This window comes from Pseudochaenichthys georgianus, chromosome 1, assembly GCF_902827115.2.
Source record: "Pseudochaenichthys georgianus chromosome 1, fPseGeo1.2, whole genome shotgun sequence".
Taxonomy (NCBI): domain Eukaryota; kingdom Metazoa; phylum Chordata; class Actinopteri; order Perciformes; family Channichthyidae; genus Pseudochaenichthys; species Pseudochaenichthys georgianus.
The window spans coordinates 26,496,719-26,513,195 of NC_047503.1; the positions used below are offsets into that span (position 1 = coordinate 26,496,719).

Here is a 16,477-nt window from a genome sequence, read left to right on the forward strand (position 1 = left end):
ATCATTAGGATATGAGTCACTATTACTCCTAAACCTAGGATTCATATGTTTGTAATAAACAAGGGATTTCATGCTCGTTAAATGCCATGTCCTCACATTCCACTAACACGGCTATTCTTTCTGTGAACATGTGGCCTATCACTGTTATTCTGATCCCAATATGAATCACAAAATGAGACTCTTTCTAGAGGAGATGGAAGATTACATCTATGTCTCTTAAATGTAGGCGATGATGTCACCAGGATGAGGTCATTCTGTCCACTCTCCCCTGTCAGCGGCAGGATGTATCATCATCAGTGTCAATAACATGTGTGTATCTGCTGAGGGGACAGCTTCAGGCCCTGGTGGTTCCTGTGCCACTGGTCACCATTTCCTGTCTGGAGGACAAACAGGAAAGAGGGTTGGCAGCAGGTCACAACCCCTTAAGTAGAAGAGCAAGACTGAGATCGCTTTGACCATCAGTCAGCATTTGCTCTCACCCTCTCTGCTTTATGAACAACTGAATATGAGGACTTTTTTTATTTATTCTAAAAGTGCACTTCACAGCACTATAAAAAAGAATTGTGTGGGAGCTGGAAGGACTCACAAATGTATTTCGGTTTTTTTATTTGAAAAATCTATGTCAGCCAACCTTATAGTAATGTATGTATCCTCTGTTCACCCTGAAACCACCCAAAGCTATGCTAAATTACTGCAGCACCATCCAATTATGTTTTTTTCTTCTGTTAGGCACACACAGTCAGCACCAAATATTTGTTATCTTACCCACTGATGACAATGTGCAGGAATTAGTCATTTTCTTTTTCATGATTATATACACTTTTTGTAGGTCAATCTTTACCGTCATCCTTCTGCAACAAAAATGGAGGTCCTTAGCAATAATGTTGAGTGAATAAGTCGCAGACTATCGAGACATGTGTTTGACAACAAGACATTGTCTTCTGTAATACACAATGTTTTTGGCTTTAGTGACTAGCGCACAACCATATTTGGGTGTGTGTGTGTCTGTGTCTGTGTGTGTGTGTGTGTGTGTGTGTGTGTGTGTGTGTGTGTGTGTGTGTGTGTGTGTGTGTGTGTGTGTGTGTGTGTGTGTGTGTGTGTGTGTGTGTGTGTGTGTGTGTGTGTGTGTTCATTCATGAGTATTACCGTAAACAGCATGGTCCTGTTCTCCTGCAGGCTAAGACACTGTACTCCAGCAGAGTGTGTGTGTGTGTCAGAGGTGTTGGTGTGAGAGATCTCAGGTGAGAGTCCGTTCTCATCCAGGGCCTGCAGGCAGGGGAAGCTGGGGTCTCTTTTGAACAGCACAGGACGCTTCCCTGCGGTGGGGCTCCCTGCAGCTCCATTATCAACATCGTTACTCCCAAGTCCATTGGACTGAAAGGATAGAGCCTTCCTCAGCCCACCCAATGCCCCACTGTTTCCTCCTTTATCCTCCTCCCTCCCTGAGCCTTGCAACTGGCTGAACTTCTCGATGCACTCATCTATCAGGGCGGGGGGGGCTTTCTTGTGAGCAACACTAACACGGCCGCAAAACAGCACCTCAAACTTCTTGGAGAAGGCTGTCGGAGACAAAGCAGCAGAGGTTGCCACGGAGGTTGTCGTTGTGGAGACTGAAGAAAAACTAGTTTCAGAGGAATCGCTGCCTCCAGAGGAAGATTTGTTGGAGATGGGAGCGATGTCATCGCTGCGGGCCGAGCTCTTGCCAGCCTGCCTCAGCGTACTGATGATCTCAGGAACCTGCGAGGAGAGCAGGCAGAACTTGTAATTACAGGAATAAAACACTTAATCACATGACAGTTGAATTTCATCATATCCATTGAGCATACACTCTACTGGAAGTCTGCTGTAGAGCACAATGAAGCTTCAGCAAAGGTGAAACTACACGTGATGCGGGTCCCGATCCGTCTTCATTCCTGAACTAAGACAATGTCTCCAAACTCATCCATGCAGCTAGGCTCTGTGCCGTTAACAGCAATTTCTTACGCGTGTAACCTACTGTATGTGTGTCTTCTATTTGACTCTTTACATTTGAAAGCTTTTAAAAAGACTTGAAAGTTGCTTTATCAATGATTCCATTTTTTTTTTTGTCATTTGTGCAACTTATATTAAGAAGAATGTTGCTTTTTCTACTACAAAAACAATACCAATGCACAGATTTTGACCCAGTAAAGTATTTGTGGTTGTTTTTTTGTGTATGCATTTGTTGATGTATTTCTTTCAAAAGTTAGGTTTACGTCCTTCTTATGACAGGTGTAGCAAATTTGAGTTTCACGACAAACATCTGGTCTTCGTGCATTAATGTATACTACATCTCTAATTCTACTATGATGTTTATATCAAATAAACCCCCAACTACCTAAAACGTACACACTGTATATCTTCAAGCTGAAGTTTCTGCAAGCTAATTGAAAACACAATATCTACTGATGGACAGTTCAAAGTGCCATTAGCCATTGCCAGTATAACCTCTCTTCAGCACTGATGGCTGCCCAGCGGCAATAGTAAGTAAACACTGGGATAAACACTGACGATACAGTAAAGACACCAGCTTTTAGTTGTTCTAATGTAGATGCCACACCTCACTATGAGCTAAGCTGTCATATGCTGTAATGTCTTATGGTTGACATGTGACACAGTGAAGCCCTTGTGACTTCCTGTGTTGAAAAGAAGCCTTAATATTGACCTTTAGTCTAAAAGCAGGCTTTGTACTCACCTTCACTTTATTTGAATTCCTTCTTTCTTCCTGACTACCCCTTTCATTTTTTCCTCTTCACTCTCTGTCAATACACTTTTTTCTCTTTCTATAAAACTATTTACAACTGAATTTTACAAGTATCTCCATCTCGATGTTTTTATTGTGTATGTTCTAGATCAGTGGTTCCCAACCTGGGGGGCGTGCCACCCTTGGGGGGGCGCCAAAGATCGCAGGGGGGGCGCCAGGCCCCAGATGATTTGAGGCCAAATATCATATTTAGACTTTTTTTTTTTACATATTATTGTAACTCAATCCATGATTGTCACTAAAAGCCTTGTCTCTTCATTACAATACAGTATACAAAATTATTGATTAATTCATTTGAATACAAATTCAAGTTAGTAGCTATTAAAAGGCATAAAAATACAAAAATGTATAATTTTTTCTTTGATAGAAATGTTTCTTCTGCTCGTAAAGTGTCCAAACCGGGCTTGTCTGGATAAGCGCATTTTTAAAACAGTCATTGTCCATGCCGGTTTCAGTTGGATTATTTACGACTTTTGAACACATCGGCAAAATCCGGCTTACTTTGAGCATGTGTTTTAAACAGTTTAATCCCTTTGTGAATTGTTTCCACTTGTGCCTTCCTTTCATTTCGTCATACAGCGGGAATCCAAATGAATTCATCCTGAGTCCAATAACCATCAAAGTCACTCCAATAGTGCTCCTTAATTACGCTTTCATCCTCCTTTAACAAAATACTTCACATTCATCCAGTTTGTGACAGTAGTTGTAGCATTTTTGAGACTTTTAAACTTTAATTACCGCTGTTGGAAATTAATTAAATACAAACTGTTGTGAAACAGATATTTAACTTAACACTTAGACAAAAGCATACTGTAGACACACTGATTGTTCCATCTTGCATGAACTACATTTGAATGTTTCAATGTTGGGGGAAACCAGAACACTTTTTGGGGGGCTTAGTTCATCATCAGGGGTTTAGTTAGCCTTTTATCTAGGGATGCTTGTGAGGAACAAGCAGTAGGACACAAGCAGCACGGTTGGTTCACCCCGGATAGTTTCATGTTGTGTTCACTCGGCAGCTGAACATGTATTTGAATATCAACTCTCAAACAATTGCAGTTGCGTCGCAGCAGAGAGAAGCACAGCGCTGCCTCTCTGTCCCTCCGAACCCTGCGTCTCTCTCTGGCTGATGTCCCAAAAGGATACAGCAGTCAGGATGTGAGCATGACGAGCAATTATACACACTCACTGCTACCCAGACACTTTGTCCAGGAAACTGTAGTACAGAGAGAGGTTATGTGTTATAGTGATTTATATGACTTGGCTGTGAATTTTGTTTTAACAATCTATCTAAACACAAATGTTCATACTCTTCAACAAGCCGGTTTGGTAAAAAAACAAAAACAGGCAGAATTGGAAACAGAGCAGAGCAGCAGAAAAGGCTTTGTTGCTTTTATCCGACTTCCTAGGATATAAATGTTCAGATTATTATTTCTGTATCCAACAGTTACAAAACAATTGCTCTGTAATAGAAGGAACATTTACTTGCTACAATATATAATTTCTTTAGTTTGTAGAAGTGTTTTTTGTACATTTTTAACTTAGCAGTACTTCTTGTCCTGCTCATTCAAGTATTTGTTATTTGTGTATCTAGCAGATACAAAATAATGATTCTGTAAGGGCAGGAACATTCACTCGCTAGAATACATATTTGTAGTAAGAAGTGCTTCTTTATAAATTTGCAAAATCGAATGTAACAGTATTCTTGTCTTGGTAATTCAAATATTTTGCCACAAGATTAATATTCTTCAAATGTTGGGATGCAGATATGTTTCTACTCATTAACCCCAGCTGGTCTGCAAATAAGCGGACATTGAGGGGTTGAGGACGGCCTTGAACAAATAAATGAAAATCGGGGCTCTCACACACAAAAACCCTCTTTCTGTAACCAGTCTTTCCGTGACTAACACAGAGGATTTCCATGAGCATTAAAGCAGCCCGACACATTGCTTTTGCCAGTTGTAAAAATAGACAAGTAATGGAAGAAGAATGTTTAAGAAAAAATTTAAAAAGAGGCTAGCTAAGGTTAGATAAACAGGCTAGGGGCAACCAGGTCAGTACTTCACCAACAACATATAATATAACATTTTAGTATCAAGACTGTAGACTTGAAAGGTGGTCATTCTGCTTCTTATATCCAGTCAGTTAAAACAAACTCAAATGCATGTCTAAATAGTGACACGCATAGCCTTTGAGGCAATAAACCAATTCTCATCTATCTGAATATACTTTGTGTGTTCCAAACAGCCATCGTCTCACAGAGATATAAAATACAAGTCTTTATTTGTTAAGCACTTAAAAGCTGTGGCCGTTTTGAGGACACGTGTGAGCCATTCCAAGCCGTTTCAATATTGGTTTGATAAAACACTCAGATGCATCCCACTGTGATCACAGAACAGCTGGGTGTGAGCAATGGATATTATAACTAGTGGAAATAGGTAAAAGTGGCTAAAAAAAGGTGACACCTGAAACATTTCTTATAAGCTGTCGCTGATCGTTGTCAACCAAAATAAAATATCAGCAACAAAAACCAGCAAACGTGAGTTGCCCTGGCCGGTAACTCAGCTGATAAAGCAGATAACACGGGTTTCAATCAGACCCGCAGATCTTTGTTTTGGTTTAAATACTCAAGTACAGTCAATCTGGTCTGTGTGCTAGATAACCTTAAGATCATGGTCATGTGGAAGAGCTACTGTCGACTGTGATTTGTTCCTTTCATCACGTTGATCTGAATACAGCAGGAACACTCTATGCTGACTTGCACCATTTTGCTGACCATTTGCAGCATTGACACTTTATCTTAAGGCCATTTTACAGAGAATACTCTGCTCTCATCCCAACTGACTACATGCAGACTTTCATCTTTAAGAAATAATAAAGAGTGACTATTATTATTCCTGCAACAAACAAAAAAAGCAAGCCGAACATAATATCACAGCTAACACGTGTTTTTTTTTTTTAAACTTATAACAAATATAGCTCAGGGGAAGTTGTAGTGGGAAGTTTGAACTCATGTTTTGCGATTGTGTGCATATCGAGTTCATTATGCTAAATAATGCAGAAATGTCAGGACAATGAAAAACACAACAACCTAAACAGTTCTGGGTAATCTTGTTATTTTTAGTTGTACTTCCTTTTATTTATTTAACTCAAAAATAAACAACGGACTAACTATATCAAGCTACAGAAATATATCATCAACAAAAAAGGTGTTACGTCATAATAGACTATAACCTTTGTCTGCCTCTCCTGTTGTGAGCCTGGTTTGTTTCACCTCACTGGCAGTGAAGCAGACAAAGGAACAACCAGGAGGAAGTAGAGGAGCGAGCAGAAGCAGTGGTTGAGTCACATCAGTGATGTCATGAACCAGAGATGCCTGAGCAGCTCCTAAAACTGCCGTCTCACAGACTGACACTCACAGTCCTGTTGGGTCTTGTCTCGGCATGAGACGTGCACACTCCTGTTTTTTTTATCAAAACAATTCTGGCCTCATTTTGTTCCATCACAACTGCTGTGAATAACTGCGTCAGAGAAATGGCTCTAGTGTCAAGAATGGGCGCTCTTTTTCAAGAAATATCCAAACAGCAGTATATTGGTAAGACTTGAGTAAGTGCATTAACTCAGGTATTGAATTTGCGTAGAATTTTGAATTACTACACACACTACAATTCTGAGGATACTATGATACTCTTACTCCATTACATTCAGCTGAAATGATCATGAAAGTCATTCCACTGTGTATGACCTAGAAGAAATTAACTCCACCACAAGCAGCTCCAACATTGATACACTGCAGTAATGGATTGGTTATAATAACTCACACAGGTGCTCTCAGTTAACTATTTGGACCAATGCTCAGGCTGAGGTTGGACACAATTATGCTTATGTTGTGGGGTGGCAAATCCCAACGAATCAATAAACCTTTTTCACAGAGCAGGAGAAACACAGGTGTGTTATTGTTTTTGACACTTTTGAAGCAGAACTATAAAAAGGTCAATATTTTGACTATTTAAGGCCCTGTTCAGACAGAACAACACAAGGCACCCTAAGGACAATAAGGGCATTGTTAGAGGGAGAGGGAAAGAGAGAAATCAGCTGTGACCTACAATGAAAAACTAGGCAGGAATGCAGTTGTGTTCCTTGACCCATTTTCAATCCTTGCTGACATGTTTTCTTTTCACAGATGATTTGCACCGTATTTACTTTAACTTCAATGTTCATGTTTAATTCTCTGCGACACAAAAAGCGCAGGGTGTATCTCAACATTTGGTGGACCTCTGTGATATTTCCATTGGAATACATGGAGTGCAAACACTTTTTCTCAAGCATTGGGGCCTAAATCTGCAATTTTCCCCTACCATATTTGTTTATCAATTATGTGAGTAGGAATGTAGAGGATGTGGATGTTAAATGATATCTTGTTTTAAGATAAATGTTTTATTATACTTACACGGTAAACATTTGGTCTATTTATTTTTTCTTAAATAAGCCTGCAGTTTCTACCACACCTTTACATGTTATGTTTCCTCTCTTCAACCTTTCATTTTTATAAAAATAAAGGCAACTAAAACATAGTGCATGCTGAGTCACTGCCACTCTCACTTGGACTAAGTGAAATAAAACTGAGCCAATGTTAGTGTTATTAGTATTAGGAGTGCTTTTCCTACAATGATAAGTCAAAATGTGTGATGTGAAAACAGCCTACCATCCTGGCTTTAGAGTAAGGTCTGCTATCTGTCCCCTAACAGCAGCAGACCCCTCTCTGTTTTGCCTTCCCCCCTCCATGTACCCCTTCCTCTTCCTTCTGCGTTCACTGTTACTTTGAAACACTTGAACCAACAGATACATTTAGCCCTGTCCTGCATGTGCTCTCCTCTCACTCCCTCCCGCCGTCATTAAAGACACAGAACAGCCACGCAGAGGAGGAAGAGGTGTTTACTTTATTGTGCTCTTCTCATTTCAGCCCACCTACCAAAGTGTCACTCCCTCTGCTCAGCATGATGGTGTTATAATCTCTACCGTTTTCTCATTTGGTCCATCCCTTCTGAGAGCGTTTTCTGTAAAACCCCATCTGTATAAATAGATTTCAATTATTTAAAACATTTTAATTTGGTAAGGTTCGTCTTCTGAGAAAGGTTACGCTGGAAGAAAAGTAGAGCTGAAACAATTGGTGAATTGATTGACCGGTAAATAAATATAATATTAATCAGCAACAATTTTGATAATGGATTATTTAAGTCATTTGTAAAGTAAAACAAAGCATATTTGCAAAAAACGTTTGACATCCGTTAAAATTATATGTCAACAAATCTGCATGTTACACCAAAGATTATAATTGTATGTGTCAGAGCCTTAAATCGACAATGTTATTACATTTTTGTGATCAAGCAGGAAAGAAAACGAATCGACTGTTTGAAAAAAAAAATCGTCTATATTCATTCATAGTGCTGGTGATTTCTCCAACTGGATGAATGCAAACAACACGTTTCTTTTCATCAATACTTAGGTTTCTTATTCCGATATTTTCCCTCTTCAGACTGCTGACAGGGCTGATCTGGAGATGTGGATTGAAGGATTAGAGGGGAATGCAGAGGGTCGCTCCTCAAAGGGCAGCGTTAGCTATAGACACACAGTATCTTGTTCAGTGTAACATTTACATGATCTCAGACAGGAAGGCAGTTGGGCACAGCCTCAGGCTGTGACCTCTCTCAGGGGAACTACATTGAAAAAGCATTTTGTTTCGCACTGAGCCAGAATTAAACAGAACTACTGTTGTACTAACCTCGAAAAGAGGGAAGTTACGTAAGTGCCACTGGTAAAAGAGAAGCTGCAATTCAGTGGAATAAACTAAAGTATGAGTAAAACGGTGAAAGAGGAGGACATCATGTGAAGGTTAGTCAGTTACCAGGACTGATGGGGACAAAGAAGTATCATTATAAAGAAACATTTCACAAATGTGTCTACTGCAGTACACCGTCCATCTCTACATTCAGCTCCTCTCTTTCTAGACTTTTTGAAATATAATGTTCCTATTACAAAGGCCCTAGTGTATCCACTACAGCAATGTCTCCCACATTTATTAAACAGCTGTAGGCTGAGTTGACAAGAAGCTTGGCCAACGAAGCAAAGAACAAAAACAACATCGCACCCCAATTTTCTACCCAAACATGACAAATTGATAGAACGGTCAACTTTTGATGTTGAAAAGAAAACGTAGTATCTTGTTTAAACCAAACTAAATTATCGGAATTTACGAACAATTTAGAAACATGGAATAAAGTAGTGATACTCCAGCCAGCTTCAAAAACAACAAGGACAAGCCTGCAAAGAGTTCCACTTCTGCACTTCCCATGGTCATGTGCCTGAGTCTTGTGCCTAGTGGAGCAAAGCCAGGCCTCAAAGAAGTTCAAAGTACAGAAGCCATACCACATATAGGAAAGCACACAAAGTAAGGCACACAATAGAGAAAAAGGGGCACAATATTTGGAGGTAGGGGATAATCATAGAGCAGATGGTAATACCCACGCATTAATATGACTTAAAAAGGGACTAAGGAGACACTTCACAGCACAAAGACAATATATGCAGAGATTATTAACTCATTATAATGTAATCACAGCACACAATAGGTGGGCTTGTTCTCAAAATGCTGTGCTGAGTAAGGAAAAGGATATCTTGGATAAGAATAAATGAGGTCAGATAGGCGAACAGATAACACCCATGTTCTCATCTAAGAGGATTGTGAGGTCCAGCTCTGACAGGATGACAGGTGAGGCAAGCAGAAACTTGGATTAACAAAGTGGAAGACAGACTGCTAGACAAATAGTGGACTAACAAGAGCAGAGACATTTGACCAAAACACACAGACAGAAAGGTGCTTTCAGTTTATATGTTGGTTTTTACAACAGTGCAAAGACTGTGTCACATGAGGGAGGTAAAAGCATGTGAGACCAGGGATTACAGGGAGGGGAAAAGGGGAATCCACACACTACAGTCACTTTTGGACAATATGGTTCATCATTAACCCCAATTACTTTTGAAAGTGCATTTTTGCAAAACACATCAAAACCTAGGGTACTTTCCAGGATGAGAAAGAAGGCAGTTGTTTTAACTAAGGAAGTTATAAATTGTCTTTTTAAGTCGAGTCATTCGAGTCAGCAACATCAAGCTAATATAACTTTCCATCACAACCCAAACTATCACAATCGCTTGATCAGAAAAACAAAAAGCAACTGCAAAAAAGGGCCCAATATTCTTCAGGTCAAATGGGAATATTGAATCTCACTATATCGCACAAGGCTTTAAAGTGGCATGTGTGTAAAAGCAGCCATGAAAGAGAGACTGCTGAAGTGAGAGCTCAGATTAACACAGCGTGCAGATGGGCTCGCCTCCTCTTCCAGGAGTGAAGTCCTGGCATAAGCACAATGGCTCTGGAGGTGATATCTCCATGACTCACTCGCACCTACATTTGTTTTGTGTTTACAACGGCTAAGCAGACCGGATTTTCATGTACTCAACTTTAAAGAGGGTCTGACAGTCAGTAAGCCACTGATTAACAGAACCAGCAGCTTTAACAAAATCCAGTTGAGAATAGTGCCGTATTCAATAACAGATATAATTATTCACCGTTTCAAAAATCATGTTGAGCAACATGTTGAGCTAGGATGATTATGCACTGAGCAGTTTTTTTTTATACAAATAAGACCATGCCTACTAGTCAAAAAGAGAACTATGTTTTATTTATATAATTCATTCATGTTTTAAAAACTGTAATAAATTAATTGTATGCCACATTAAAAATGGTGGTCTTGCATGAATAGAAATGATCAAATAAACACAGATTATCTGACTGTATGCCATTCATCAAATAATCTTGTAGCTATAAAAACAGTTTTATCCCAGCAGCTATTGCACAAATTAACACATCATAGGAGCGTCACACAGATGCCTATTTTTATTTATTTATTTAATTGTGAATTTTGAATGTCCATGTTTGTACTAGTGTTTTCCTTCTTAAAATGTTTTTTTAAATATTTTGAGATTTGGTTGAGCAGGGTATACTTGTACTTTTACTAGTCCTTTATTAGAGATGTGTCTGTTGTTTGTGTTTGTTTTTAGTGTCAGGATGGAACCCTTGTCTTTTTCTCTGCAAACAGAATCTACCTACGGGTACAAATACATAACCTGAACCTGCTCTAATAGACTTTACTTCAAATATATAACCAAAAGCAGTAAAGATGTAACAATATTGCTTTGACCCCCACTGGTTTGCAGCAGATAAAACACATAATAAACCTGATTTAAAAAAGGTACATGCTGTAGTATAATCCCCATTCAAATGAAATAATATACTCAAACTCCAAAAGGAAGTTTTATAAACCAACTGTTTCATCATTATCATATTAATACAGTCTACTCTAGATGCATACAGTACATTCGAATTAAACTGCTGTCAGTTGTGGAAACCTTATTGATACTTATTTTTACAACCAGCACACCGACAGCAACCATACAATGATGCCATTTTCCACTCATAATTTCTTGACCAGTTATGGTAACATGAAGGTACTTGACCAACAACTGCAGGAGCCAAACATCACTTATAGTTAAAGAGGAAGAAATCAGCAGTTTAAAGTCACTTGTAATTCAAACTGTCAAACAAACATTTGACATTAAGATGGGACCTATCTGACAGGTCTTTGTAGTAATCTATATAAAAAAGTATAATAATTTAATTAATTTATAATGAGAACTAGTAGGTCAAGACCACGTTACAAGACATGTTACGACTGTACTGCTATAGTCGTGTTATTTATCTCGAGCATGCTAACTTGTTGAACTGGGCTAACAACAAGTGTCGCTAATGTGTTGTGGCTAATGCCAATGCTCGCCAACAAACCCAGTTAGCTTACTGTCCACTTAGCATGGCACTGAAATTAAACACACCCGCACAGACACACACAGCTTTCAGCGTAACTTACATCTTTCTGTTCTTGTTTGATGTTAAACAGTTTGAGTCGCTGGAGCCGTGCTTTCATCCCATCCGCCATAAACTTTACAAAAGCGAGATCTGAGCGGTTACTTCTCCGAGGCTCGCCCTTTTGACAGTGTGGGACACTTCAATTTAATTTCATTGGAAAGTTGATTTTGCTCCCTGCGGTTAAATGTCAAGTTTGTCAACATAAAATTACAACACATCCGGTTGAAGTTTTTCAAAGTAAGATAATGAAAATCACTTCACATGGGATATCATTTACACACTACTTGATTGGCTCTTGTTTTGAAAGCCAAATAACCAACTTCAGGTTTTTTTCCCACTTAAGTGTGGTTATCTTGTTGCAGCTAGATCCGCCAATGCGTTTGGACAATGGGGTGGACACAGTTCCTGTCCCGGGGCAGTCAAACTTTAGGCGGTAGACTTTTGGGTGGTTTTCCCTCTGGTGTTGCATGACTTAGATTGTGTCTATTATCTTCGTTGGTATGACTGAATATAAACAGTATTTCCGGTGTGTAAGCAGAGCAGACCTAATCAGCCAAGAATGATTGCCCTGGGGAGGCACTGCTGCTGATAGCTGGAATATGACTACTAAACCTTATGGTCTCTAGAAGTTACACACAGTTGTCATGTCAGTCTACATTTGACAACGTTTTATCTCAAGTTTCACAGCATTGGTGCAGAACTGGTTACAATACAATTAAAATGTGTGTACAATTACTTTTACATTGTAGTTTTACACAGGCAGCAACTGCATTCCCATGTTTTCACATTAAATAACATGAACACTACTTTAACTAGGCCATATCTTATTAGCATTTATGTTTACCACTACTTGCTATTAAAGATTGATTTTAATCAATTTACTTTTATAATTGAAAAACCAGAATACCCAATCCTCATGATGATCATACAGTCTTAATAAAATAGGTTCAGTTAGTAATACTGACATATTATCTCATTACCATCTGTTCAGTTTCTGAATAGTAATAAACAGACTAAAACATTGTGAACTTTGTACAATTCATTAGTGACACCCAGTGGTTACTTATTTCCCACTGCAGGAGCAGCAGAGTCAAATGACTAGTGAATGGTAACATTTTACCAGACATTCAATAGATAACTGTTGCTGTTTTTTGGCTGGTAAGTGATACAGTTATTCTAGACACATATTTTACCAGCACTTGGCGATTGTGTGCTGCTGGATTTACTGCATGGTAGAAGGATACTAGTGTGTACTAGTGGTTAATTGGTTGCTAAAATGTGTAGGTTTAACTTTCAAACGTTTTTTTTTAATTTATGATGGATAAAAAGGACACATGTTTATCACAATAAATCATAATATGTGTCTGTTATACTACAGTCCAGACAGTCTCTTTAATTTTTAAATATCATTATCACCCACAACTTTTGCAGCAATATTTTCAAATGTGACCCCATAAACACGATGCAAATACATCTACCACCACTTCCCCCACTTGAAAGTGACAGAGTGTGGTGTGTGTGTGTGTGTGTGTGTGTGTGTGTGTGTGTGTGTGTGTGTGTCCCAATGTGACAGAGCAAGAGCAACAGGTGTGGTTGCTCTTGTCACACGTTGGTGACATCAACATCATTGCATTCTTCAAAGGGCTGAAAAGAGAGAGGGGAGAGAACCACACACACACACACACACACACACACACACACACACACACACACACACACACACACACACACACACACACACACACACACACACACACACACACACACACACACACACACACACACACACACACACACACACACACACACACACACACACACACACACACACACACACACACACACACACACACACACACACACACACACACACACACACACACACACACACACACACACACACACACACACGCTGAGCCAAAGGAAGTGGTCACCTTGGCAACATGACATCTTGCTTGGTTAATGTAAAGCAAGCTATTTTGACTTACGCACACAAAACATCCTATGTGTATGATCAAGTAAAATGAATCTGAATGTGGGGATTGATACCAAATACAATACATGTAGTGACACATGTGCACATATAGAGACACATGTCACTATAGTACATCACAGAGTACATGCTGGCTGTTCATATTTTTTAAGGTTATGCAGGTATTTGCCTGTAAGCCAGGACTTGTGGAAAGCAACACAAAAACAGTTGTAGATCGAGTTTGAGCTGACATTTGTAATTCTTACTCCTAAGATTTATTTAGTATCTCCATCTCTATAATGTGGCTAACTCTTTTAATTATTCGGTATGTTAAGCATGGCATGCAATGAGGATGCTATCAAATGTCTCTGGCTTGATTCAGGCACCAGCTGCAGCTTCACAGTGTTGTGTGTCTGTTGGAAAAGCCCAGCATATGGAGGAGAGGTTAAAGGAGTTAGAGGTCAGGAGTGTGTGAATGTGTGTTTTGTATGTGGACGTGTTTGTGTTTATGTGGTTGAAGTGAAAGCACAGTGAACATAGACTTACAAGGTGCCAATTCAAGATCCAGTTTCTCTCAGTGGGATGTGGTAATAAATAGTGTGATCACACTGAATGATCTGGCTACCTTTTGTCAAAATGTAAGGAGAGTGTTGCCAGGCTGAATCCTGATTCTCATGTGATTCTATTAGTTGCCTGTCTGCTCTAGATTCTAAACTGACATGCAAAATCTAGGTTAAGTTTAATTAGCTCTGCGTGTTGCTTTCATTATGCTTTATGAGACTGTCCACTTTGACATGCAATAATCATGATGATTTGGGAGCTCTATTACTTTATGTAGATACCAAGGTTTTTCTACAACACACACATTCCTTTGACTCACAATCTAGGGCACAATGTCATCGTTACAGCTTTTGCACCTTACTAAATGTTGAGGCTTTGTGTGGCTAATCTGCAGATATTAACTTAACTTTTATTGCTGTTTTCTAATTGTGATAATATTTAAGAAGAGTACACTTTTCCATTGTTTCTTACTTTGCATACAGATGCATATAATGCCTGATACAGTAGTGTTTAATCGCATATAATTTCATTTATACACACTCACTCACCTTGGTGCTGTCCTGGCACTGGAAGACATAGCAGGAGTAGTTTGGTGCGTCTCGGACCAGGCAGCCGAAGCTGCTGGGCTCCTGGCTGTTGTGAATCAGTTTGGTCACTTGGTGAGGACGACATTCAAACAGCACCGTGTGAGTCAGAGGGTCCCAGACAACTCCCATTCCCAGAACAGACACACATCGCACCCGCAATGCTGACACACACAGGAAAACTGTCTGATTACGGGTAGAAGGGTCCACCTGTCGTCCAGACCGCAACCCAGCACCCACATTCCTCTCTGCAGGCCGACACTTGCTGATCTCAGCCACCACCCAGGGCAGCATGGCCATGGTGGTCAGGTGGTGGACCGGCAGAGAACCGATCAAAATCAGTTTGTATCGTATCTCCTCATCTTCCTCCTCTCCTTCTTCCTCTACCTTTTCCCCCTGTGGTGAAATCCTTTTTCTTGTAGAAGAGAGCTTGCGCGGACACAGTGTGGAAGAGTTGCGATGTAAAAGTGATGGACATGAGCGGTGGTTTGAGGTCAGGTTAGGAGGGGGGTTTTCAGAGCTTAGAGGGCTAGAGGGTTCATCTCTTCTGGGCTTCACTTCAAAGTAGAGCCCCTCCATGGCTGGTGGGGACAGACGCAGCAGTCTGCCTCCGCTTTTAGCTGCAAACATTCAGTCAGACTTTTAAAGAAGAACATTTACTGTGTTCCACTTTGCCATTTGTGTAGAATCTGGACACTGTTAATCATCTGAGTCCTGCATAGTAATCACAGGGTCATTTGGAGGGTATAGGCTACTAAACATGGACCACCTGGTGTTGTTTACCGAACCCAAAACACATGACTACTGACCTACACTTTTTACAGTCTCAAGGACACACAGACAAACACAGGACAGCTAAACTATAAGGATCATACTTGGCAAGTGTAGAGAGAAAAGCGGGTAGCTCGCTCATCTCTCCTGCCCCACACCATTAACATACGTAAACGACATTAAAATCACTTTTATAACTATTACCGTAAGAATAAGTATACATTCACTGTGATAATGTGTAACGTGTAAGTAACTACGTCAACATTGATAGCGGGGCATGATGGAAATGCTTTAAAAACAGATATGCCAGCTATGAAATGAAACGTTCCCGTGAAGTTAATAGAGAAAGAAAAGGAAGACGTCCAATACGCACCTCATATTTGACCTTGCAACATAAATCATTTCTCAATTTAAATAAAATGAGGCAGTGCGGCTGCCATATATGTCGGTCTGCAGTAGAGGAACAACGGAAGTTAGAATGAGGTTTTATTTCCGAGGAGCGCAGCCCCACTTGCCTTCTTTTACTGGTGATTGTAATTTTACGCACGGGGCAAGTTATAGGCTATTTACGCACACACTAAATCTACCACGGTTTATGTACGTTTTTCCCGATTTTGATCGATAGACCATCATCTGGCTGATATTCTCATGCCGGTTCAGTCTTACCTGTTCACTGAAGTCTTGCCCGGTGAATGACAGAGTCTACGGACGTACACAGAAATAAAGAGCGAGGGCGAGCTTCACGGAGCACCAGCAGTCTGTAGTTTGAGTTAAATATAGAGACAGGGCAGACCCGACCTCCCTCCTCTCTGTTCTCAGATGGGACA

The 16,477-nt window shown here is 39.9% G+C and overlaps 1 protein-coding gene across 4 annotated transcripts in view; it reads right to left on the bottom strand.

The window, feature by feature from the left end:
* The window catches only part of tbc1d1 (TBC1 (tre-2/USP6, BUB2, cdc16) domain family, member 1), a 47,260-nt gene extending 30,857 nt beyond the window's left edge, over positions 1 to 16,403 (bottom strand). For 3 of the 4 annotated variants that reach the window (XR_011643100.1, XM_034080863.2, XM_034080855.2), the window contains exons 1-3: positions 16,317 to 16,403; positions 14,844 to 15,499; positions 1,147 to 1,737 (exon numbers count right to left, since the gene is read on the bottom strand). Coding sequence is in view for 3 of the 4 variants with exons in the window: in XM_034080863.2 (XP_033936754.1) it covers positions 1,147 to 1,737; positions 14,844 to 15,458 (1,206 nt within the window). In the remaining variant the exon portion in view is untranslated. Of the gene's footprint in view, positions 1 to 1,146; positions 1,738 to 11,763; positions 11,910 to 14,843; positions 15,500 to 16,316 lie in introns of those variants that run through there. The other variant, XM_034080871.2, reaches the window with a different exon arrangement.
* Between the last annotated feature and the right edge of the window lie 74 nt (positions 16,404 to 16,477).